General features: G+C 43.6%; 1 protein-coding gene across 1 annotated transcript; it reads right to left on the bottom strand.

The window, feature by feature from the left end:
* Positions 1–8,634: 8,634 nt before the first annotated feature.
* LOC119629790 (uncharacterized) lies at positions 8,635–12,009 on the bottom strand. The gene has a single exon (XM_038016969.1). It carries the CDS (start codon positions 12,007–12,009, stop codon positions 8,635–8,637), a length of 3,375 nt encoding a protein of 1,124 aa, XP_037872897.1.
* Positions 12,010–26,796: the final 14,787 nt, after the last annotated feature.

Genomic DNA, 26,796 nt, shown 5'->3' with positions numbered 1-26,796 from the left:
TTCGCTGGGTTGATGTCTATGCGCCATTTTCGGAACCACTGTCCTAGGGCTAGGGCTGCGCTCTGAAGCTTCTTCGCGATTAGGGACTTATTTCTACTAGAATAGTAAACAGTCGTGTCGTCGGCGAATAAAGCTAAATGGGTCGGCGGCGACCGGGGAATATCGTTGACGAATAAGCTAAATAGGAGGGGTGAGAGGACAGAGCCTTGCGGGACTCCAGCTGTGAGAGGTCGTGGGGAGGAGCGGGTTCCCTCGACTCGATATCGAAAAGAGCGGTTCGACAAGAAGTCCCGTATGATGAGCACGAGACTATCCGGCACGCCCATGTTGAATAGTTTGAAAATCAAACCATTGTGCCAGACTTTGTCGAACGCTTTTGCGACGTCGAAGAAGAGAGCTCCCGTGTATAACGGTTTTGGTCGATTAAGCCCCACAAGAATGTGCTCCGTGAGGCGGTGCACCTGTTGAACGCATGAGTGATTTGTACGGAATCCGAATTGTTCATCGATAAGAATGCCCTTGGATGAGACGAAGTCTCTGAGGCGTTTGTAGAGCAGACGCTCATACAGTTTGCCTAGAGACATGAGGAGGCTAATCGGGCGGTAGCTCGTCGGATGATTTTTTGGTTTACCGGGTTTATGTATGCCGATAACGTCCGCTTCTTTCCACACCGCGGGAAAGATACAGTTCGCCATAGCGGCATTGAAAATAGATGCCAACATCACGATGAGTTGGACGGGTAGAAGTTTAATAACGCGGTTGGATATACCGTCGGAACCGGGAGCCTTGCGAGGACGTAGGTCTTTGATCAAGTCTTTAACTTCCATCGGGGTGACGGGTGGTAACGCATCAGAGGGTGGCAAGGAGGCTCTGCGTTCTACCTCACTGTCTACTAATTCTACATGAACAGGGTCCACGGATTGAGTGCTGGGCGTGCACTGGGTTTGCAATGTATCGGCCAGCAGCTCTGCTTTTTCGTCATCATCGAACGCCGCGAGTCGGCCTGAGGGGCCTACGAGGGGGGGCATAGTTACTACCGTATCCGATTTGAGAGTACGAGCTAAGCGGTAGTAAGACCTTTGAGAGGGCGCGAGTCCTTCTAAGAAATCAGACCATCTGGCATCTCGGACTTTGGTGATGCGAGACTTTACGTCGCGTTGTAGGGCACGCATTCGAATACGATTTTCCGCGGTAGGATACCTATCGTACGCACGGATCGAGGCGTTCTTAGCTCTAAGGAGTTCCCTAATATCGTCGGGCAATTTGAAGCGGTGAAGGAAGTCCTCCGCTACAACTTGCTTCGATGACCTATCTAATGTCGAGGTGATGTGTGACGTTACGATGTCTATGGCTTCAGCGGTATCCTGAGTAGACGGGATAGAGTCCGGACTAAACGGAAGCGATGGTGGATCAGATTCAGCCAGGCTGATGCCCAGCGTGTGCCAATCCACCACAGTCCTCGTGACGGGAACGGAATCGGGAGCGCGACCGAGCTTCATAACGACGGGACGGTGGTCTGAATCTAACTCTGAAACTACTTCGATCGAGTGTAAGCGCAGAGTTACGTTTTTTAATAACGCTATGTCGAGTATATCCGGGCGATGCGCGATATTTAGCGGGTAGTGAGTCGGGGTTAGCGGAGCGACGATATCGAAGGCGAGATCATCGACTAACGCGTCAAGCCGCCTGCCATTCGGGGTTGTGGTGTGTGAGTTCCACCTGATGTGTTTACAATTTAGGTCGCCCGCCAGAATGACAGAGCTCCCCATACCGAGCAGCGCCTCGATATCACTGCTTAGAACGATCTTATCCGGTGGAAGATAAACGGACGCGATAACGATCGGCGCGTGTCCCGTCAGTGAGATTCGGCACACTGATGCTTCGATATTAGCGAGCGCGGGAGGATCGAGCGGGACGCAATGCAGGGCTCTTCTATAGTAAATGACGGTACCACCACCACGGGCAGAGAGCCTGTCGTTCCTGACCATGTTATAGTTCGCGATTTTAGGGTCACGGCGCGCGGGCTTAAGTAGGGTCTCCTGCACTAAAAAGATATCAATTTGGTGGTCACGCAAAAAGTCAGAAACCTGATCACGTTGATTTGCGAGACCGTAAGCGTTAAAAAATCCTATCGTTACGGATAGGGGCTTTATTCTACTTATATACGCCATTGATTACCGGCGGAGTGAGGGGAGGACGTACGTATTTAATGACGCGTATACGTCGGCGTATTCCTGCACAACGGCGATAAAGTGTTGTGCAGTCGAGGCAGCGCGAATGGCGTCGCCCAAAGCGTTAACGCGCTCAAAGTTGATCGACTGAAAGAAGTCGATCGCTAAAGCGAGATTGTCGGACGCGGTCGGAGGGCAAGTCGCGGGAGAGGGACGAGTCGCGGGGGCGGGACGAATCGCGGAGGAGGGAGTTGTAGCCGTGTTCGTGTACGGCAGCGGTTTTGCCCAGGCCGAGACACTGGGCACCGCCGCCGGAACGAACGCTGGCTTAGCCTGCGACGCAGAGGGTGCCGAGGCTTTGATGTCTGGGCCGGAAGCTCGGAGGCGGTTTTGGCGGGCGACGCGGCGATTTATTTTAGGGGCTCGGGGGCAACCACGGTAATTCGCGGGGTGACCCTGTGTTCGACATAGGACGCAGCTAGGCGGTTCCGTCGCGGTTTTTTGGTCGCGAACGCAGAGGGCCGTGGCGTGATCGCCCAAACACTTAACACATCGGGGGCGCGCGTGACAGTTACGGGAAGAGTGCCCGTACAATTGACAGTTATGGCACTGGCTAGGAGTGCCTTTTTTATGGGGGGCTTCGACAGCGATACCAGAGAGCCTACAGACGGTCTGTGTGTTAAAGATTTTCTTACCCTCGGGGGTAGGCTGGAGAGCGACTAGAACCATATTATATGGCTCCCTACCGCGACCGGTGTGCATACGGTGCACAGAATTCACTGGTAGGCCTTGTTCTAACAGGTCGGCTTTTACGAGCTCTACATCTAACTCTTTAGGGATTCCGCGTATTACAACGCGGAGTTCGCGCTCCTCCTGGAGCGTATACGTATGGAAACTTATACGCTCCTTACGGAGGTAAGAAGAGAGGGCCCTATGGTCGTCGGGTGTTTGAACCTTAATTTGAATGCCGTTCGCGAGGTTACGGGCATTCGTGAAATTTATATTTTTGGCCTTAAGGGCCAGGCAAACTCGATCCCAAGCTGCCTTCTCCTGAAGGATAACCGGGGGAGGGGTCTGGGTTTTATTTTGTGCCACCGGACGCGGCGACGGAGTGGCACGGGCTGGGGGCGCAACGGGAGTCTGAGGGCGGGGGCGCGACGCGTTCACGGCTTTGCTAATTTTAGCGGCCGCGGGAGCTCGAGACTCCGCGGCACGCTTCTTACCCTTCTGTACCAGGGTGAATCCATCCGTCGATGAGGCGGGGGCGAGGTCGACCTCCATGTCCGAGTCAGAGTCGGAGCACGAGGAGGCGGGTGCAGGCGACCTACGAGCAAGTGTAGGTGTTTTAGAGGGCGCGACGGAGGCCGCGGATGATCGCTCAGCTGAAACGATGGTCACGGCGGACGACGCAGCAGCTTTTCTCGCCAGTATAGGCGACACGGGAGCGGCAGGCACGACAGAGGCTGCGGTGCTCAATGCAGAAGCTCTGCACGCAGGTACAGGCGACGCAGGAGCAGCGAGCGCGGCGGAGTCCTCGAGAGGGCTCGCAGTGTGATTGGCCTTGAAGGCCAAAAACTCCGAGGCGAGCTGTGGGTGGCGAAGTCGGAGGAATTCCGCGAATACAGCGTCCATGATCGCTGAGTACCCAGGTGGGGCGGCCCCGGGTCTTGAAAACACTCGCCTTGCGGCGAGGCCCCAACTTCTCGGACCTGAGCGGTTCTATTGAACACAGGTGGCAATGCGGCGCGATTACTACAGGACAAAGAAAAAGCACAACAAAACAGAAATTACGAAAAGAAACAAAACAAATAAATACTTGCAGGAAACCACTTTGTCGGCAGATGTACCACGAACACAGAAACAACAAAAGGAAACAAAACAAATAAAAACTTCCAGAAAGAGCACTTAGTCGGCAGATGTACCACAAACACAGGCCGCGCGAACAATGGCCGGGCTAACAAAAGCCGGGCGAACAAAGACCGGGCGATCGAGTGGACGATGAGCACGTCCGCACGTGACGGGTGCCTCTATCGGAATGAAAGGATCTTATTTACGCAACGATAAATATATTGCGCGATCATGTTTTGACAGTACATATTTTGATTTATTGTTACGATTATTTTAAATTTCGTGCTGAGTTGTAATTTGTGTTATCATGTAATTTAAGCAAAAAAATAACGAACAATCTGAATGTTAGATATTACTTGAGCACTTTTAAAAAAGTAATGATTTTCTTTTCATAACGTATGCAGACTTTAGAACTATAGACATTACAATGCCATGACGAACGAGCCCTAATATGTTGACTATTTAAGCCTCCAGACCGAAATGTATGATTACATAATGGCAGCAATAAACATGATGGCGTGACCTACTCGTTTAGTTTATATGTACACAGTGTATCTCACCATCAGTAAAATTAACAACAAAGCTTAAATTATATTTTAGCATTTAAGTATAAAACACTATATAATGAATAATGAAGCCAATTAAACATCTGCCTCTCACTTTTGTTTTTTAGTTACGATAAGGCAAATGTGTCACTGAAATTTGGATCTGTCGCATTTATTACCCGGAGGAATAAAAAACAAAACTTTTATGAGAGCTAGAGAGAGACTACTAAGTTATTTTATGAAATTAAATATGTATATACATAATTACTTTTACGGACTTTTGATCACGAGCGACCGGTTCATTAACACGGAAACTGTATTTGAAATGGAGGAACTAATTGAAAGACAGTTAAAAAAATTCGATAATAAATTATAACTTAGAGAGAGAGAGAGAGAGAATACACTTTATTGTACACCAACACAATTTACATTAAAAAAAACAGTCAAAAAGCATTTGTACAATAAGCGGTCTTATCTCTAAAAGCGATCTCTTCCAGACAGCCGTTTAATTTACAGAAATTCTGAAAAATATAAAAATATAGCAGGTATGTTGCGGTTAACTTTATTTATTTATTCAAACTATTGATTCAGCAACTTTGGGTGCATGCAAACTTGAGCATGTATACGAAAGGCTCGTGGTAAGCGGTGTGAACTATCGCCTTTTTAGTGTAGTCGAGTGAACAGGACAGGATAACACGACACATCGACACGAGCCATTAAGCAGAGCACACCTTTGAGGCGGGTCAGGCGCCGCTGGCTCAAAGGGCCACTCCATTCGTCGTCTTTTCATCTCCCCTCGCACGTCATCACACAAATTATCCCTCCTAGAAGGCAATGATAACGAATAATCATAAAGCTACGTTCAGTTTATTTTGAAATAACATTATATTAATTAACATTATTAAGAAGTCGTCGTGGCCTAAAAGATAAGACGTCCGGTGCATTCGTGTTGAAGCGATGCACCGGTGTTCGAATCCCGCAAGCGGGTACCAATTTTTCTAATGAAATACGTACTCAATAAATGTTCACGATTGACTTCCACGGTGAAGGAATAACATCGTGTAATAAAAGTGAAACCCGCAAAATTATAATTTGCGTAATTACTGGTGGTAGGACCTGTTGTGAGTCCGCGCGCGTAGGTACCACCGCCCTGCCTATTTCTGCCGTGAAGCAGTAATGCGTTTCGGTTAGAAGGGTGGGGCAGCCGTTGTAACTATACTGAGACCTTACAGCTTATATCTCAAGGTGGGTGGCGCATTTACGTTGTAGATGTCTATGGGCTCCAGTAACCACTTAACACCAGGTGGGCTGTGAGCTCGTCCACCCATCTAAGCGATAAAAAAAATAAAAAAAAATGGTCCCGGTTGTCCGTATACAAGACAACGTATTTACATCCACTTGGAGACCAAACAAATTTAATATGTATTAATAAGAGTGGTTCGATTTGCGAGGGCTCCATCTGACAATTAATGCGCTTAAAAATGAGGTAAATAAGTTGCTATTATGAATGGATGATGCGGAGATGGTGCTTTTTATTTTATTACGTAGATGGGTGAACGAGCCGTGGTGCAATGGTGTTAAGTGGTTACCGGAGCCTATACATTATAATGTGGACGTTGCCACCCACTTTGGACTTTTTTTTTAAATTTTTTTTATTGCTTAGATGTGTGGACGAGCTCACAGCCCACCTGGTGTTAAGTGGTTACTGGAGCCCATAGACATCTACAACGTAAATGCGCCACACACCTTGAGATATAGTTCTAAGGTCTCAGTTTAGTCACAACGGCTGCCCCACCCTTCAAACCGAAACGCATTACTGCTTCACGGCAGAAATAGGCGGGGCGGTGGTACCTACCCGTGCGGACTCACAAGAGGTCCTACCACCAGTAACTACGCAAATTATAATTTTGCAGGTTTGATTTTTACTGCACGATGTTATTCCCTTACCGTGGAAGTCAATCGTGAACATTTGTTGAGTACGTATTTCATTAGAAAAATTGGTACCCGCCAGCGAGATTCGAACACCGGTGCATCGCTCGATACGAATGCACCGGACGTCTTATCCTTTAGGCCACGACGATTTCAAACGACGGACATTTTTATTTCGTTTGCAGACAGACGAACATGTATGTAAATTTCAATTTTATTATACATATAACGGGAGTCTCACCCTTCAAATCGGAATTCATCAATGTTTTGTGGCTTTAATAGACAAGTACTTACCGTGTGGGCTTACAGATACGTCCACCAGTAAGTAGCTCTACAGTCATCTCTTATTCACGTCCGGGAAAACCACTATTATCTAAGATCCTCTGGATTGTGGTGGGTTCTAAGCCGCAGATTTTAGAATGGTCGCATCCTCTACTGCCACGCGTACAATTAGTAAAACGTCATCGTCACTGTTGACTTCATACAGAATTAGCGCGTGTTTATATCGCGCTCTCTTACATATACACAGCTATGTTAAAATCGTTTGCCCGGTGCGCTGCGTGTAAACTTTGAGAAGGCGGCACGACACGAAAACCCTCTTGTCGTGGCTAAAGGAAACTACATACCTGATCCTGTGGACCGAATAGTAAACAGTCGATGTCACCCTAAACACGTCATTACGGATCCTCCCAATCCCAGTGCTTTTAGGTACCTCAAGCACCAGTCACCGTCCTCGCCGATCCCGTCGTTTGTGACGAAGGCCTCGGCGAGTAAATTAACCCATAGACACAGCCCACTGAGTTTCTCTCCGGATCTTCTCAGTGGGTCGCTTTTCCGATCCGGTGGTAGATTCTGCGAAGCACTGCTCTTGCCAGGGCCAGTGTTAGCAACACCTCCGGTTTTATCCTCGAGACCTCGCCTACATGCTAGGGTAAAGCTGAATAGCCTCTCAAGGCTATCAGCATAGGTAGGAAAAATAAAGAGAAAAAAAGCTGCGTGCTCAGTAGCTATGCCGCATTTATCCTATTCTACACCTGCCCATTCATCTCGCTCGTCTAGCTGCTGCGTTTTATAGTGATGACTAGTTCTATTTTGAGTTCGAAAGTCCTTAAAATAGTTTAATACCTATGTATATACAGTCAAAATCTGTTATAACGACATCGAAGGGACTTCTCATATTCAGTCGTAAAAACCGATAGTCGTAACAACCGGTGATGTTTAATGTGTATCGTGCAAGTACAAACAAATCGATAGGGAATTATGTATTGGAAAAATATATTTATATAATACGCGCTTTTTCTTCAATATTAATTTGTTTTATTTTTCTTTGCGACATTTTGAAAGTTTCACGAATAACTCCACAAAGTTTTGGTGCGTCTTGTGTATAGATAAGTAACAAACTAACTGAAGAGATATGAAGAAGCGGGCTTTGACTACCTACCGCATGCACGTGTTTTGTTTCTAAGAATTAGAAAAGACCCTACACTACTACACAAACTAAATCCTATTGTTTTTTTTCCTGATTTTAAAAGCCATTGAAGACAAATGTGGATACCTATTCAAATTGTTTACAATACAGCTTAGCCGGTCGTTCTAACAGATCTAATTCTCCGAAATATTAGTTAAATGTGGTCGTTTTATGAGGTATGTCGTTATTACCAATGTCGTAGAAAGCAATATTTTTAATAAGGCGGTCATATGGCATTCAGCCGGGACCTTTGTTCTTGGTTATTATAACCGGTATGTTGTATTAAACGATGTTGCAGTAAACGGTTTTGACTGTTGAATGATGTAATTAGAGTTCAATTTGGTTTGCGTACTATCCGTAAAGAAAAACTGTGTGTGGTTGCAACGACATTTATTGTGCGACTGACTTCACTTTTGACAAGTAAAAATATCGTAATTAGCAAAGAGTATAAGGTTAGTAACAACATACCGCCCACCATAGGACTACTAAGTTCTTTCTAAATCTATTGCACTAATTACAACGTCAAGGTGACTTCAAAACAATATTCTACAAAACGAAATAAAGGTTGCTTAAATACTAGACATCATAATACAATATGCTTAACTTGCGACTTAGTATAATATTGCTACAGTGACATTGGTAGAGAATCTTGACAAAATTACAAGATGACCTTTCACCGAGTGGAATCCACCGGCAAACGACATAATTTTGTTATTGATTTTGCCCTTAGGATCCAATATTTTGATCTGAGATAACATAGCATTAACTGAACCCCTCCATGTAGTGTCTTGATATGGGCGTCAGCAACGATCAAGTGTACTAGGGTGTTCTTGTTTCCAAGAATAATTGGGTGTTTTCGGTTATCAGGTAAGTTAGTATGTTTAAGGCGACCGCCCACCCTGAGGATATGATTCTCATCCAGGTATGGGTTTAGCGATCGTAATTTACTTTTTCTTCTAACTTGTTTCTTATCTCTTAGCCGATCTATTTCTTCTTTGAATTCTTGTTGTACTAACTTAATGCATGTGATAAGCGCCTCTTCAAATTCTTGTGTAGTTATTTCCTTGCTCGTACTTAAATTACTTTTGTATCTTAAAAATCTTTTACAGTAAATAATCGTTTTTAGTAATTCTGGTAACGTATCAAAATCTTCAAACTGAGCGGTTAAAGGTTTTAGTTCTTCTGCATTGTGGTAAGTATTTAATTTTATTGGTTTCATTTCCAATTCTGTTTCTGTTATTCCTGGCTTACTGTATATTATTTCTTTTTTGCATAACCACTTAGGCCCTGTCCACCACAAGTCTTTCTGTTTCAAGTCCGCCAGCAGCATGCCCCGCGACCCAATGTCTGCAGGATTCTCTTCCGAAGCTACATGGAACCATCGGTGTGTGTTTACATTCTCTACAATTTCTACGACCCGGTTCGCCACGAATGTCTTCCATCTATGAGGATCACCAGATAGCCATGCAAGAACAATTGAAGAATCTGTCCATGCATAGATGTTAGAAGTAGGTATACGCATTGCATTTTCTATTTGCTTAAGTAACCTTGCTAATAACAGCGCCCCACATAACTCCAGGCGTGGTAGAGACACGGTACGGAGTGGTGCCACTCTAGTACGGGCAGCTAATAGATTGGTGAATACTGAAGCATCTTCCCTCTTCAAACGAATGTAAGCCACCGCGGCATAGGCTTTCATGGAAGCATCACTGAAACCATGAACCTCGATGTTTTCCATCTGTGTGCTTACTGTGTTTAGCCATCTTGGAATACCTATCTCTTTTACATGTTCAAAGTCTTCTCTTATTGTCAGCCAATTGTGTAACAGCGATTGGTTAATCTCGTCATCCCAGCCAATCGGTTCTAGCCATAGCTTTTGTATGAGTATCTTAGCCAAAATTAAGCTAGGGGCGATCCATCCCAGTGGGTCAAAAAGTCTTTGAATATCAGATAGTATGCCTCTCTTTGTAATACTCTCTTTGTAATAATCACCCAATTTAAAATCCAACTGTGCTCGAGATGTACGTTTGTTTGGTTCGATAGATTTCAAAAATTCAGCAGAATTGGATGACCATTTTGATAAAACAAATCCACCTTTCTGTAGAATATTATCTATTTCTTGTGCTCTCTTTATGGCTTCAGGAGCACTGCTCTCCCCTGACATTAAGTCGTCCATGTAAAAATCTTCTTTAATAATTCGAACAGCCATTGGATGATTTCGACCCTCATCGTCAGCTACCTGGTGAAGCGTTCTTACAGCCAGGTGAGGGGCCGCCGCTGTACCAAATGTAACACGAAGCATACGATATTCTTTAATCGGGTCTGTATCATTCTCTCTCCACAAAAGGCGTTGATATCGATCGGCGTCTTCTTCATAAAGTAATATTTGCAGGTACATCTTTTGTATATCACTTGCATAGCAAACACGATGTAATCTCGATCTCATAAGTATGTTCCTTAAGTCCTCTTGCAGTTGCGGACCTACAAGCAATTCATCGTTTAGAGAAACGCAGTTAGAGCCCTTCGCTGAAGCATCAAATACTACGCGTGTCTTAGAAGTTTCTCTGTCTGCGTGTACCACGGCGTGATGAGGTAAGTATACTGATTTTCTCTCATTTATTTCATTCTTAGTTATTTCTTCCATGTAGTTAGCTTTTATGTATTCTTGCATGACCTTTGTATAATCTTCTTTCAGTTTAGTTTCTTTCTTAAATCTTCTTTCTAGTTGAAGTAACCTTTTTCTAGCTATTTCCTTCGTATTTCCTTCAATCGAAATTGGATTATTTGTATTAAATGGCAGCCTTACTAGATATCTTCCTTCACTATTTCTCGTATGTGTGCTTTCATATATTGTTTCACATAGCTTTTCTTCCTTTGTTAATATTCTCTTTTTATCATTGTCAATTTCCCAGAGGGATTTCAACATATGATCTATATGGACTTGATGATGAAGGACCAGAAATGATTCATTTTCACGGTTATTATCGATTTCTCCGAAGAGGATCCACCCCAGGTTGGTTTCTTGGGCACATGGAGAACCTGGAGGGCCCTTAATAAGTGTTGGTTGCACAATCTGTGCATACTCTTTAACACCAAGAAGTAAGTCTATAGAACCTGGTTGGAAGTAGTCTGGATCTGCCAGGTTGAGTCCTTCTAGATGTGGCCAATGTGTGACAGTTACAGCTTTGGAGGGGATCTTCGTGGTCAACTGTTTACTCATAACATATGCTTGTATGTTGATTTCGAAGCTTGGGTTCCAGCGGGAGCCAATCTTAAGTTGAACCACGTGATCAACATTAGTCCTAGTAGATCCCACCCCGATAATATTTCCTCTCGCTGATTGCCTGGTAAGTTTGAGCATTTGAGCCGCCTTCTCGCTTAAAAATGAAGCCTGCGAACCTTGGTCTACTAGCGCACGAAGAACAACGGTTTGGTTATGCTCGTTCCTCGCTAAAACCATCGCTGTGGCTAGTAGTGCTGTGCTTTGCTTAGTACTGTGATGTGACGCCACCATGCTATTAATAACCTCTTCTTTCTCTTCTACCCCGTGGTGAGATGCACTCGGTTGATTCCTTTCCTCAGTTTGTGCCGATTCTTGATGGCGGTGGAGAAGAGTGTGATGCCGTCTTCTACATAAGCGACAGGACATTTGTAACTTACACTGGTAAGCAGAATGCCCAGGTACCAAACAGTTAAAACACAGATTATTGGTCTTGACATAATCAGATCTTTCTTTAGGTTGCAGTTTGGTAAAATTCTTACAATGACATAATGTATGTTTTTCTTTACAGAGCACGCAAGTTCTTTCATTTGGCTGTGACGTGGTGGCTGTGGCAGTTACTAAGTGTGAACGTTCTCTTACAGGTTTGTCACGGCTGCTACAAGTCCCTGACACGGACAATACAAGTTCTAAGGTACGGTATCTTGACTGCAGGAAATCTTTTAAATTCTCCCAAGTTGGTAGTTCGTCCTCTGATTTTGAATAAGCTGTCTGCTCCCATTCTTTGTGAGACTCCGGGTCTAACTTTTGTATCACAAGGAATATCATTATAGGATCCCAGGAGCTCGTAGGTATGTTTAAATTTTCTAAATTATTCAAATAATCTGTCGTGACGTCTAATAAATTTTTTAATTGATTTGCAGACTGAGAACTAATTTTCTTCTGATTAAATAATTTCTTCAACACTGAGTTAATTATTAATCGTTTATTTCCATACCTTGACTTCAAAATATTCCATGCTTTTTTATAATTGTTTTCCGTGACTTGAATAGGTTTTAATAATGTTTCTGCCTCGCAGCTGACTGTACTCTTAAGGTAATGTAACTTTTGTACGTCACTTAAAGCCGGGTTCTTATCCACTAAGGAGGTAAACAAATCTTGAAACGTAGGCCAATCTTCATAGTTTCCAGTGAATTTCGGTAATTCGATTCTCGGTAGCCGAACAAGGTTTTCGGTATCCGCAATAATCGTAGAATTATTTGGTGAGGACGTTGAAGTACTCGGCGCGGCTGCTTGTGTGAAAGATTGCAAAAGATCTTTTAAATCGGCTAACAAGACGAGATACAAATCTTCGAACACGAAGTAATCTTCATTTTGAAAATATGGTAACTCTTGTCTTTGTTCTTTCGGTGTTATTTTTACCAATTGTAGATGCGTTTGCTTAAATGTAGTCCAATATTCTTCGATACATTTGATTCTTGCTTCTACATAACCTCTTGTCAATCTAGCTTTTGGACATTTCTTTAAATTAATTTGAGTTTTGTTTAAGAGCGCAGCGGTATCTTCTAAAACGTTCAAAAGTTCATCCATAGTACCGTCCAACCAGAAAACGGAATAAAATTGTAATATTTATAAATTATGTATAAATTATTTGTCTTTAAATCACTGGAATGTGGTTTACGGCTTACTGGAAAACAATATTTTCACTGACCGGCGTCCATCTTCGATAGCTTGTATGTTCAAAAAAATCCGCTCGAATTTGACCAATATGATTAATGTAATTAAGGTTCAATTTGGTTTGCGTACTATCCGTAAAGAAAAACTGTGTGTGGTTGCAACGATATTTATTGTGCGACTGACTTCACTTTTGACAAGTAAAAATATCGTAATTAGCAAAGAGTATAAGGTTAGTAACAACAACTGTAGTTTTAATATAAAATATAATACGCATACAGAATATACTCCTACTGAAAATGACTTTCACCCAAAAATGCGCTGTGAAATCTTTGGCCCTGTCGAGTGTCCCCAAAGTCGCATGTAGAATTTTTGCGAACTTTTCAGACTTAGTCATTGTCGCTAAGGGTGTCACATAATACCAATATAGAGAGAACTCGGCTGATGTTTAGAAATGTGCCAACGAAAACTTCGATTGTATTATTCTGAAATATAAAGTAGAATCGTTAGCTTAAGTTAGTTCTTAGTGTTATCTATACTAATATTATAAAGCTGAAGAGTTTGTTTGTTTGAACGCGCTAATCTCAGGAACTACTGGTCGGAATTGAAAAATTCAAATTTCAGTGTTATATAGTCCATTTATCGAGAAAGGCTATAGGCTATATAACATCACGCTAAGACCAATACAAACGGAGCACCAATAAAGAAGAATGTTGCAAAATCGGGGGTTTTTCCTTTTTGAGAGATTCCGCTGCGTGCGCTGCGGAAACAGTTAAAGTTTCGCTAAAATAATGTATGAGAGAATTGTTCCCCTTTAAAAGATCTAAAAAAAATCCGCGACAGCAATTGTCTATATGTTCAAGATTGCCTCACTATAACGTTTTTTATGCTGACCAAATTTGTTCTAAAATAAAGCATTATTTGTGAACTATTATTCCACGCGGACGAAGTCTCGGTTCTGGCCTTCAAGGCCGATCACACCGCGAGCCCTCTCGTGGACTCCGCCGAGCTCGCTGCTCCTGCGTCGCCTGTACCTGCGTGCAAAGCTTCTGCATCGAGCACCGCAGCCTCCGTCGTGCCTGCCGTTCCCGCGTCGCCTATACTGGCGAGTAAAACTGCTGCGTCGTCCGCCGTGGCCACCGTTCCAGCAGCGCGATCATCCGCAGCCTCCGTCGTGCCCTCCAAAACACCTGCTCGTAGGTCACCTGCGCCCGCCTCCTCGTCCTCCGACTCTGACTCGGAGATGGAGGTCGACCTCGCTCCCGCCTCATCGACGGATGGATTCACCCTGGTACAAAAGGGTAAGAAGCGTGCCGCGGAGTCTCGAGCTCCCGCGGCCGCTAAAATTAGTAAAGCCGCGAACGCGTCGCGCCCCCGCCCTCAGACCCCCGTTGCGCCTCCAGCCCGTGCCACTCCGTCGCCGCGTCCGGTGGCACAAAATAAAACCCAGACCCCTCCCCCGGTTATCCTTCAAGAGAAGGCAGCTTGGGATCGAGTTTCTCTGGCCCTTAAGGCCAAAAATATCAACTTCACGAATGCCCGTAACCTCGCGAACGGCATTCAAATTAAGGTTCGAACACCCGACGACCATAGGGCCCTCTCTTCTTACCTCCGTAAGGAACGTATAAGTTTCCACACGTATACGCTCCAGGAGGAGCGCGAACTCCGTGCCGTCATACGTGGCATCCCTAAAGAGTTGGATGCCGAGCTAGTCAAGGCCGACCTTCTCGAACAAGGCCTACCGGTTAACTCCGTACACCGCATGCACACAGGTCGCGGAAGGGAGCCATATAACATTGTTCTCGTCGCCCTCCAGCCTACCCCCGAGGGTAAGCAAATATTCAACATCCGAACGGTCTGTAGCCTTTCCGGAATCGCCGTCGAAACCCCACACAAGAAAGGCACACCTAGCCAGTGCCATAACTGCCAATTATACGGGCATTCTTCCCGTAACTGTCACGCGCGCCCCCGATGCGTCAAGTGTTTAGGAGATCACGCCACGGCCCTCTGCACTCGCGATCAAAAAACCGCGACGGAACCGCCTAGCTGCGTCCTGTGTCGTACACAGGGTCACCCCGCAAATTACCGCGGATGCCCCCGAGCCCCGAAAATAAATCGCCGCGTCGCCCGCCAAAACCGCCTCCGAGCTTCCGGCCCAGACATCAAAACCTCGGCACCCTCTGTGTCGCAGGCTAAGCCAGCGTTCGATCCGGCGCCGGTGCCCAGTGTCTCGGCTTGGGCGAAACCGCTGCCGTACACGAACACGGTTACAACTCCCTCCTCCGCGATTCGTCCCGCCCCCGCAACTCGTCCCTCTCCCGCGACTTGCCCTCCGACCGCGTCCGACAATCTCGCTTTAGCGATCGACTTCTTTCAGTCGATCAACTTTGAGCGCGTTAACGCTTTGGGCGACGCCATTCGCGCTGCCTCCACTGCACAACACTTTATCGCCGTTGTGCAAGAATACGCCGACGTATACGCGTCATTAAATACGTACGTCCTCCCCTCACTCCGCCGGTAATCAATGGCGTATATAAGTAGAATAAAGCCCCTATCCGTAACGATAGGATTTTTTAACGCTTACGGTCTCGCAAATCAACGTGATCAGGTTTCTGACTTTTTGCGTGACCATCAAATTTATATCTTTTTAGTGCAGGAGACCCTACTTAAGCCCGCGCGCCGTGACCCTAAAATCGCGAACTATAACATGGTCAGGAACGACAGGCTCTCTGCTCGTGGTGGTGGTACCGTCATTTACTATAGAAGAGCCCTGCATTGCGTCCCGCTCGATCCTCCCGCGCTCGCTAATATCGAAGCATCAGTGTGCCGAATCTCACTGACGGGACACGCGCCGATCGTTATCGCGTCCGTTTATCTTCCACCGGATAAGATCGTTCTAAGCAGTGATATCGAGGCGCTGCTCGGCATGGGGAGCTCTGTCATTCTGGCGGGCGACCTAAATTGTAAACACATCAGGTGGAACTCACACACCACAACCCCGAATGGCAGGCGGCTTGACGCGTTAGTCGATGATCTCGCCTTCGATATCGTCGCTCCGCTAACACCGACTCACTACCCGCTAAACATCGCGCATCGCCCGGATATACTCGACATAGCGTTATTAAAAAACGTAACTCTGCGATTACATTCGATTGAAGTAGTTTCAGAGTTAGATTCAGACCATCGTCCCGTCATTATGAAGCTCGGTCGCGCTCCCGACTCCGTTCCCGTCACGAGGACTGTGGTGGATTGGCACACGCTGGGCATCAGCCTGGCTGAATCTGATCCACCATCGCTCCCGTTTAACCCGGACTCTACCCCGTCTCCTCAGGATACCGCTGAAGCTATAGACATCTTAACGTCACACATCACCTCAACATTAGATAGATCATCGAAACAAGTTGTAGCGGAGGACTTCCTTCACCGCTTCAAATTGTCCGATGATATTAGGGAACTCCTTAGAGCTAAGAACGCCTCGATACGCGCCTACGACAGGTATCCTACCGCGGAAAATCGTATTCGAATGCGTGCCCTACAACGCGACGTAAAGTCTCGCATCGCCGAAGTCCGAGATGCCAGATGGTCTGATTTCTTAGAAGGACTCGCGCCCTCACAAAGGTCTTACTACCGCTTAGCTCGTACTCTCAAATCGGATACGGTAGTAACTATGCCCCCCCTCGTAGGCCCCTCAGGCCGACTCGCGGCGTTCGATGATGACGAAAAAGCAGAGCTGCTGGCCGATACATTGCAAACCCAGTGCACGCCCAGCACTCAATCCGTGGACCCTGTTCATGTAGAATTAGTAGACAGTGAGGTAGAACGCAGAGCCTCCTTGCCACCCTCGGATGCGTTACCACCCGTCACCCCGATGGAAGTTAAAGACTTGATCAAAGACCTACGTCCTCGCAAGGCTCCCGGTTCCGACGTTATATCTAACCGCGTTATTAAACTTCTACCCGTCCAACTCATCGTGATGTTGGCATCTATTTTCAATGCCGCTATGGCGAACTGTATCTTTCCCGCGGTGTGGAAAGAAGCGGACGTTATCGGCATACATAAACCCGGTAAACCAAAAAATCATCCGACGAGCTACCGCCCGATTAGCCTCCTCATGTCTCTAGGCAAACTGTATGAGCGTCTGCTCTACAAACGCCTCAGAGACTTCGTCTCATCCAAGGGCATTCTCATCGATGAACAATTCGGATTCCGTACAAATCACTCATGCGTTCAACAGGTGCACCGCCTCACGGAGCACATTCTTGTGGGGCTTAATCGATCAAAACCGTTATACACAGGAGCTCTCTTCTTCGACGTCGCAAAAGCGTTCGACAAAGTCTGGCACAATGCTTTGATTTTCAAACTATTCAACATGGGCGTGCCGGATAGTCTCGTGCTCATCATACGGGACTTCTTGTCGAACCGCTCTTTTCGATATCGAGTCGAGGGAACCCGCTCCTCCCCACGACCTCTCACAGCTGGAGTCCCGCAAGGCTCTGTCCTCTCACCCCTCCTATTTAGCTTATTCGTCAACGATATTCCCCGGTCGCCGCCGACCCATTTAGCTTTATTCGCCGACGACACGACTGTTTACTATTCTAGTAGAAATAAGTCCCTAATCGCGAAGAAGCTTCAGAGCGCAGCCCTAGCCCTAGGACAGTGGTTCCGAAAATGGCGCATAGACATCAACCCATCGAAAAGTACTGCGGTGCTATTTCAGAGGGGAAGCTCCACACGGATTTCCTCCCGGATTAGGAGGAGGAATCTCACACCCCCGATTACTCTCTTTAGACAACCCATACCCTGGGCCAGGAAGGTCAAGTACCTGGGCGTTACCCTGGATGCATCGATGACATTCCGCCCGCATATAAAATCAGTCCGTGACCGTGCCGCGTTTATTCTCGGTAGACTCTACCCCATGATCTGTAAGCGGAGTAAAATGTCCCTTCGGAACAAGGTGACACTTTACAAAACTTGCATAAGGCCCGTCATGACTTACGCGAGTGTGGTGTTCGCTCACGCGGCCCGCACACACATAGACACCCTCCAATCCCTACAATCCCGCTTTTGCAGGTTAGCTGTCGGGGCTCCGTGGTTCGTGAGGAACGTTGACCTACACGACGACCTGGGCCTCGAATCAATTCGGAAATACATGAAGTCAGCGTCGGAACGATACTTCGATAAGGCTATGCGTCATGATAATCGCCTTATCGTTGCCGCCGCTGACTACTCCCCGAATCCTGATCATGCAGGAGCCAGTCACCGTCGACGCCCTAGACACGTCCTTACGGATCCATCAGATCCAATAACCTTTGCATTAGATGCCTTCAGCTCTAATACTAGGGGCAGGCTTAGGGACCCCGGTAACCGTACTCGTCGAACTCGACAAAGAGGTCGACGTGCAACCTAACCCATGCATCAGCCCGCTGAGTTTCTCGCCGGATCTTCTCAGCGGGTCGCGATTCCGATCCGGTAGTAGATTCATTCGCGAAACAATTGCTCTTGAGTGGTTAGGTCTCCTTCGGAGGCGCTCAGGCAGTTGTTAGCAAATCCCACCCCTCTTGGCTGAGCCTTTGCTCGCCCACCTGTCCTGGTGAAACTGGAAAGGCCTTCGGGCCACCAGTAAACTTTCAATCATAAAAAAAAAAAAAAAAAAAAAAAAAAAAACGAAGTCTCGGGCAAAAGCTAGTCTGTAAAATAAATCTATAATTCATTTGTTCGTACGATTTTATTGGATACATTGACGAAGGAGTGGATTGTAACTTTTGTTGCGTGAAAAGACATTTTAAACAGTTCCACAGGCTTGGCTTCTTATTTAAATACGTATATTATGTTTCTTTTTTACAAGCCTTAAAACAAGCCTTCGAACTTTGTTGATTTAACATTTTGCTAACATAAAATGAGACTGGATCGTTTCGTGACTTCATTTGTAAAATAATTAAAACGAAATTATCTTGAATACCAAAGGAAGGCACAACTCAATGAGTTTAATGAATTAAAATTAAATAAACGTAACCTGGACGCCGAGTTCGAGCGAAGTCAAAATCGATAAGGTCTCCGCACATGATCTGAAAAACATTCTTTTTGAACGTCCACTTTTCAAAAATTGCAAGAATTGGAATATATTTATGTATTTATGTACGGTACGCTAAGCTGTAAGCAATGAATACTACTATGAATTTCAGATATACTTAGTCTGGCAAATAAATACTGTTACAAATACTGTTACCGGTAGGCAGCGGCTTGGTTCTGCCCCTGGCATTGCTGAAGTCCATGGGCAACGGTAACCACTCACCATCAGGTGGGCCGTATGCTCGTCTGCCTACAAGGGCAATAAAAAAAAAAAAAAAAAAAACAATTAAAAATAAACAAAATATTACATTTGAATTTGGACTCTGTCATATTTATATGATTGCTCACTGAGTTTTCTCATTTTGGCGCCAATACATTGTGCAATAATTTGCGATATTAAAATGGAGTGGGGTGATAAAGAGAACCGAATCGCTGTGATTGCATTACATAAAGTAGGTATGGAGCCAAATGCAATTTTTAAAACTCTCCATACGCTTGGTATTAGTAAAATGTTTGTGTACCGGGCTATTAATAGGTGCAATGAGACCTCCTCTGTTTGTGACAGAAAAGATCTGGCCGTCAACGTAGTGTTCGTACGAAAAAGGTGGTCAAAGAAGTAAGGGAAAGAATTCGAAGAAATCCTGTCCGAAAGCAAAAGATTTTATCTCGGGAGATGAAGATAGCACCTAGAGCCATGTCGCGTATTTTAAAAGATGACTTAGGACTTGCAGCCTATAAGAGACATACTGGTCATTTCTTAACTGATAATTTAAAAGAGAATAGGGTGGTAAAATCGAAACAACTACTGAAGTGGTACGCAAAGGGAGGTCATAGAATTTTTTTGTTTACGGATGAGAAAAATTTTACAATTGAGCAACATTTTAACAAAGAAAATGACCGTATTTATGCTCAAAGCTAAAAGGAAGCTTCCCAATTAGTCGACAGAGTGCAACGTGAGCACTATCCGACTTTAGTGATGGTTTGGTGGAGTATTAGCTATGAAGGAGTGACTGAGCCATACTTTTGTGAAAAAGGTATCAAAACATCGGCACAAGTGTATCAAGATACCATTCTTGAGAAGGTCCAATGTTCAATAATCATTATGTTCAATAATCAAGAATGGTCCTTCCAGCAAGACTCGGCGCCAGGTCATAAAGCTCGGTCTACGCAGTCTTGGTTGGAAACGAACGTTTCGGACTTCATCAGAGCTGAAGACTAGCCGTCGTCTAGTCCCGATCTTAATCCGCTGGATTATGATTTATGGTCAGTTTTAGAGAGTACGGCTTGCTCTAAGCGCCATGATAATTTGGAGTCCCTAAAACAATCCGTACGATTGGCAGTGAAAATTTTTCCCATGGAAAGAGTGCGTGCTTCTATTGATAACTGGCCTCAACGTTTAAAGGACTGTATTGCAGCCAATGGAGACCACTTCGAATAAGCTTTTAATACTTTAAATTGTTTTATATTTATGTATTTAACTAACACACTGTAAAAGTAATAAATGTAATTTGCAATAGATTTTTTTTTCCTTTGTCTCTGTATTTATCGCAAGACTACGTATAACACTTGTGTTGAACGCTAATGTCATTTATATTAGCGGTGTTGCTCCGTTAGCAAAAATAGAAGCACTTAATATTTGCAAATATTTGAAATTATTTTAAGGGTTATAAAAATTGCGAAAAAACGTGTTTCCACGAGCAGTATGGAGCGCTTGTCAGAATTAGGAGCGGTAGGGGTTAGCAACGAATTAGCAATTCAATTTATATTCGAAGAAAGTTTTCTTAGTGTTCAAGATCGGATGAGTAATTTGCAACTGAGAAGTAGCGATGAGACCGCGTCGATATTATGCAAACTTTGTCAGTTCGAGATTGATTAAGTTCACAGAGATTAAGCACTTCGCTTGTTTTGATACTGACAAAAACGAATATGGCTGCCTCATAACGCATAGTCTAGAAGTTTTATGGGTACTACGTCATTAGACTGCTGATACTCTAATGGTTTAAAAAAAACAATATTTATTTCTATTTTTTAACTATAGGGTGACGGTTATTACTAGTGGTAGGACTTCTTGCGAGTCTGCACGGGTAGGTACTACCACCCTGCCTATTTCTGCCGTAAAGCAGTAATGCTTTTCGGTTTGAAGGGTGGGGCAGCTGTTGTAACTATACTTGAGACTTTAGAACTTATATCTCAAGGTTGGTGATGCATTTACGTTGTAGATGTCTATGGGTTCCGGTAACCACTTAACACCAGGTGGGCTGTGAGATCGTCCACCCATCTACGCAATAAAAAAAATATCTAATGCGTTTCGATTTGAAGAGTGGGTCAGCTGTTGCACTGTAAAAAACATAAGCATGTCTCAAAGTTGGCGGCGGCATTTACAATGCTCATGTCTATGGGCACCGGTTACCACTTAATATCAGGTGGGCCGTCATCTCGTCCACCCATATTAACAATTAAAATAAAGTATGCTTTAAAATAACAATTTGAGAATCTTACTCTTGTTAGCTCTATCCCTTAGTACCTACATACGCCGAGGAACTGTTGTGGTGGAAAAGAGCTGTGGTTTTCATTACATACACAATGCTTAGCGAATATCAAACAACCATTACCTTAATAGAAAGAAAAGTTAAAATAATACACGTATGTATGTAAACACACCCTTGTAATAAGCTTTTTAAAATAGACTTCAATTATTGGTTGTTATTGTTAATGTTTGACCTCTAAATGGAAATACTTTATGTTAAATTGAAACAGTGCATTTAGATAGTGATTAGTATCGCTAGTTTTAATTTTGATGATATATCAATGACAGGTTTTTATTGCAGACGAAAACAATAATGGATAACTATAAAAAAGCATTTTCAAAAATAACCTTATCATAAAACAACAGTTCCCTCTCATATTGGGCGTAATCCGATAGCAGCGCGATCATTTCCTTTTGCGAAATTCGTCCTCAGAGAGCCATTGTCCGGGCTTGCATTAAACCCTTTCATAGTAACAGTTATTCTGAACCACTTGTGCACGGATTTCGAACGTCAGCGGAAGTTTTATGAAAATAGGAACTTAGAATTCGCTCGGAATTCAAAAGGATTTTAATTTATTTATGATCTCTTGGCGTTTCATAGCAATTTTTAGGTGGAGAATTATAATATGTTTTTTGTGTTTACCGTTTTTAATGTAACTGAAACCTTATTTTGTCAATTAAATTTAATATTGTTGCTATTATGTTTGATTATGATACGATCATGATATTATGTATGATTTATTGGTGGTAGGATGTCTTGTGAGCCCGCACAGGCAGAGATATCACCATCCCTTCTATTTCAAATGTTAAGCGTTTAGGTTTGATCGGTGGGAGAGCCTTTTGCTATAAATTTTTTTTCCTACCTATTCTAGTAACGCCGAGGGGTTATTCTAGATTCACCGAGCTAGTAGGTGAGCTCAAGGGCTCAAACCGGGAGTGTTGTTAACACTGGCTCTAGCAAGAGCCGTGCTTCGCAAAATCTACCACCGGATCGGAAACGCGACCCACTGAGAAGATACAGCGAGAAACTCAGTGGGCTGTGTCTATGGAACATTTGCTATAGAAATTGAAACTTGAATTCTGTGAATTCTGTCTCAAAGTGGGTAGTGGCATTTACACTGTTGTTATTTATTCGTTCCGGTAAGCACTTTGCATTAGGTGGACAACAACATCGTTCATATCTCTACGGAATAATAATAAACAAATTTAAAGTTATATAGAACCAGAATTGAAATGAACCCTTTGTTTATTGATGAGTGCATAGACATTGCAGCGTCGCAATTATAAGTCAAGAACTCTCAATTATATTGTATAACGTCTGTCCCACACTTCAAATCGGTAGTATGACTGTTTCGGGGCATAAATCCCAGTTCTTTACGATACTCACGAGAAGAGATGGTATGGTATTATTCTAGGCACACACCACAAAGGCAAACATATACTCGTACATCACTACACAGTATAAAACAAAGTCGCTTTCTCTGTCCCTATATCCTTATGTATGCTTAAATCTTTATAACTACGCAACGGATTTTGATGCGGTTTTCTTTAATAAATAGAGTGATTGAAGAGGAAGGTTTATATGTATATAATAACATCCATTAAATAGTGGAGAAATCAGTAATAAATTACAGTTTCCGAAGCGATCGCTAGTGTAATATATTATTTTACAAATATTATTCAGTGTTCAGCAACAAGTGTACAATAGAGTGATCCTGGCTAGTTAATATTTTTAGCTAGTGTAATATAGTATGCTAGTATAGTATGTATTTTATCACTAGCAGATAGATCATGAATATAAACATAATAAAATTAATTACATTTCTTAGTTGTTACACTCTTTACAGAGCGGTCGTGATTGTCATGTAGCATTAGGGGGGCCGATTTCGACGCCTCACGGTGTACCTCACGATGTCCCACCACCTCTTTTTCTCTTTGCACTCTTTTAAAGAACTTCCCATTGCAAACTTGCTCAGTCCAAGGAATCAAAATCTTCATAACGATACACAAACAAATATTGTATATGTGTAACGTATGAATATAATAATCGATTCTTCACTACTTTTCCCTTTTTGATATGATTGATGGAGTAGGTAGGCTGACTATTAAGAACTAGCGCCCCGGGTAAATCGTTCCCGAGTCTCTCATAACTATGAAAGCCACAATAAATTTTGCAGTCTGCTTCAACTATTTATATCTCATGCTATTTATTAATTAGATCTTATTATTACTTATAGCTATGATTTTTTTTATTGCAAACGTAACAGTGACATTACAGGAATTGATTTTTGTTATTGAGAGATTACGACCGCGTGCTTACAGATTATTTTGAAAATGAAGCTACATAATTAATGATTGTCAATTTAAAATGAAAACTATAAGCGTGCGTGAATATAGAATGCGACAAGGATATTCACGTGTGAAAAACGGTTATCCTTTCCTTGAGTCGGGAATTAATAACGGCTTCGATGCAATTATTAGTAGTATGGTTCTTTCTGTCTGACCATATATAGAATACATCTATGACGACGATCAATTAGTATTGTATTATTACGTCTGAATTTGAAGTAACGATTTTAATCAAAATTTGAATTCGACTTTTACCTCTATTTTGGAAATAAATAAAAAATTACTTACAGAAACAAAGTAAATAAACGAACTTCATGCGTGTTATGTACCCTAGTTCTATGTAATATGCCGATATGCAACAGGAATTTTAACCACACACATACATTGGCGTCGTGAACGCTGAGACAGCATTGCAACACTCTAGAAACTATGCAATAACGTACACGGCACATTGACGCGGGGGACGCCGATTCAGCACCTTTACCTCATGAAGCTTTGAAGCCAGCCACAAGGCTCGCGTCTTTGGACTCGCATTGTCCGTAGACAGACCAGTAGCATTCATTAAGTTTAATTGTAACCATTTTAATTTTCAATAAGCTTTAAATTCATTTTTTTTTTAAGACCTTAGGCTGCGACTTCCGTAATTTGCGTAAAGATGACTTACTTATTTATATTTAATTTTTTGTATCAAACTTCCGATAACATGTATGGGTTGAACCAACTAAAATTTCCTATTACTCAACAACCTCTGTCCAGACCATGACAGATGACATCTGTTCGTCGATACATATTTCTTCCTATCACCGATATGACCACCAGCCCATTCTACACGATCCCACTAACTTATTGCTCCGCGGTACAAAAAAGCGCGATACTTGACTATCCCGTAGCTTTGTTTCAAAGCGCATGCAGAACTAAGCCTGATTGATTTGTCTCCCACGCTGGTTTCCAAGCAGCCATGCGACGAGGACCTTGTCCAGTTCCCTGCACGATGGTGGCGGGCTGAAAATGAAAGAAAAGAGCTCTCTCTCGCTCTCACCTGATGCTCCTTTTACAAGATCATCTAAAAATAAGCATACCTCTTCAACACAGAGACCAACTACGACCATGAATTGAATAATAAATAACGATTAAAATGTTCAATTTGTAAACTTGATTCTCAGTTAACACGTTGACGCAAGCATAACGAGTATAAAAGGAATAATCTGCTACTCTCATCCGGCCCCGCACTGATATTCCCCACATTTTCCTGGCTGTAACGACGGTATTGTTTGTTTAGTACACTAATTACCATTAAGTGGATGAGTGCTGAGCGCCCGCAGTGCTAGGGCCAGCTGCGTCGCAAATAACTTCAACTATAATTAAGGGTTAGTTGTGTTTAGATAAATTAGTGACCCTTTTCTGAAACGTCAGCGTTGCGCATTAAGGTCGGCCTTGAAAAGGGTGATATGTTGACCAGTTGAAGTTCAACGGCGTCCTGTTGATCAATGTGTGGTACATTAGTTGTAAGTATCGTTGAATGTTAGTCTAACGTGTTCTTCTTATGAGGCCATTCAAATCTGCACTATTCTAGTACGCTAGTAATATAGTTCGATGGCACTAATCAAGTTTTTGGATTTACCGTACTTTCGTGATTAATTTCATTTTGGTGTACAATAAATTATAAGTATTTTGTTCTTCTCTGAATTGTGAGGAATCGTATTTCGAATGTATAATAAACTTCGTCTTAGAAGTTTCGATGTATTTTCTGGGAAATTTCGAGAGGATAGAGATAATTTAATATAGCCAAACATTCTTGAAGAAGGATTACTTAATTTAAATGTGAGAGATATTTTTTGACGTGATAATTTTACTGTTCTATTATTATTATTTTATTTTATTTTCTTTACTACATCACCAACGTAGACCCGTAACACATTTTGATACAATTGAAAAGTTTTATGAATTTCATAACGCATTTCACTTGAAATACAATGTCCTGCACAATAGTTTGTAGCTTACACGTAAAACTAAAGTTTATGGCTCACTGAAATAGGGTAAAGTATACTCGAGAACACTGGGAATTAGACGACGGTAATCTCAACGACTAACTGGTAACTTCCCCGCGTAATATCTACTTCATCTAGTCAGCGGTTAGGGGTGTCTACTGCCTCATAATAATATATTGAAACTTTAAACTGGTGTTCATGAAGGATTATTGTGACTTGGATACCTTGCAGCTTTAAAGCATCTGCTTCGCTAATATATCTACCATCAAATCGTAATCGTCACCCGCTGAGAAGATCCGGTAATCAAATGGCTTTGCACTAGCGACAAAACATTATTGTAGTTTCATTTTTACAAAATCGAGCACAAAGTATTTTACTGATAATAAGGCGTAATCAGGAAGGAAGAGATTCGCAAAATAATCAAAATTGAAGTGGCACTGGGCAGGACACATTTTTCGAACAACATATGGCCGTTGAGGCCGAAATATTCTTTTTTTTTTCTTCCTACCTATTCTAGTAGTCTCGAGGAGTTATTCTAGATTCGCCGAGCTAGTAGGTGAGCTCACGGGGCTCAAATCTGAAACGTTGCTAAGACGAACCCTAGCAAGAGCCGTGCTTCGCAGAATCTACCAACGGATCGGAAACGCGACCCACTGAAAAGATCCGGTGAGAAACTGAGTGGGCTGTGTCTGTGGGTTAATCTACTCGTCAAGCGCTTCGTCGCAAGCGACGGGTTCGACGAGAACGATGACCGGTGCTTGAGGTACCTAAAAGCATCGTTAGTGGATTGGGAGGATCCGAAATGACGTGTTTTGGGCGACGTCGACTGCTTTCCATTCGGTCGGCAGGATCGGGAATGCAGTTACAAGCGGCCACGATGAGAGGGTTCTCGTGTCATGCCGCTTTCTCGAAATGGGGCACTGATGCCGACTGTAGATATTTACTGATGGACTCTAGGTCCAGGTCGTCATGCAGCTCGATGTTCCTGACGAACCACGGGACGCCGAC

This window comes from Bombyx mori, chromosome 17, assembly GCF_030269925.1.
Source record: "Bombyx mori chromosome 17, ASM3026992v2".
In the NCBI taxonomy this organism is placed as follows: domain Eukaryota; kingdom Metazoa; phylum Arthropoda; class Insecta; order Lepidoptera; family Bombycidae; genus Bombyx; species Bombyx mori.
The sequence above is the reverse complement of the archived record's forward strand: the minus strand, read 5'-3'. Positions and strand labels throughout refer to the sequence as shown.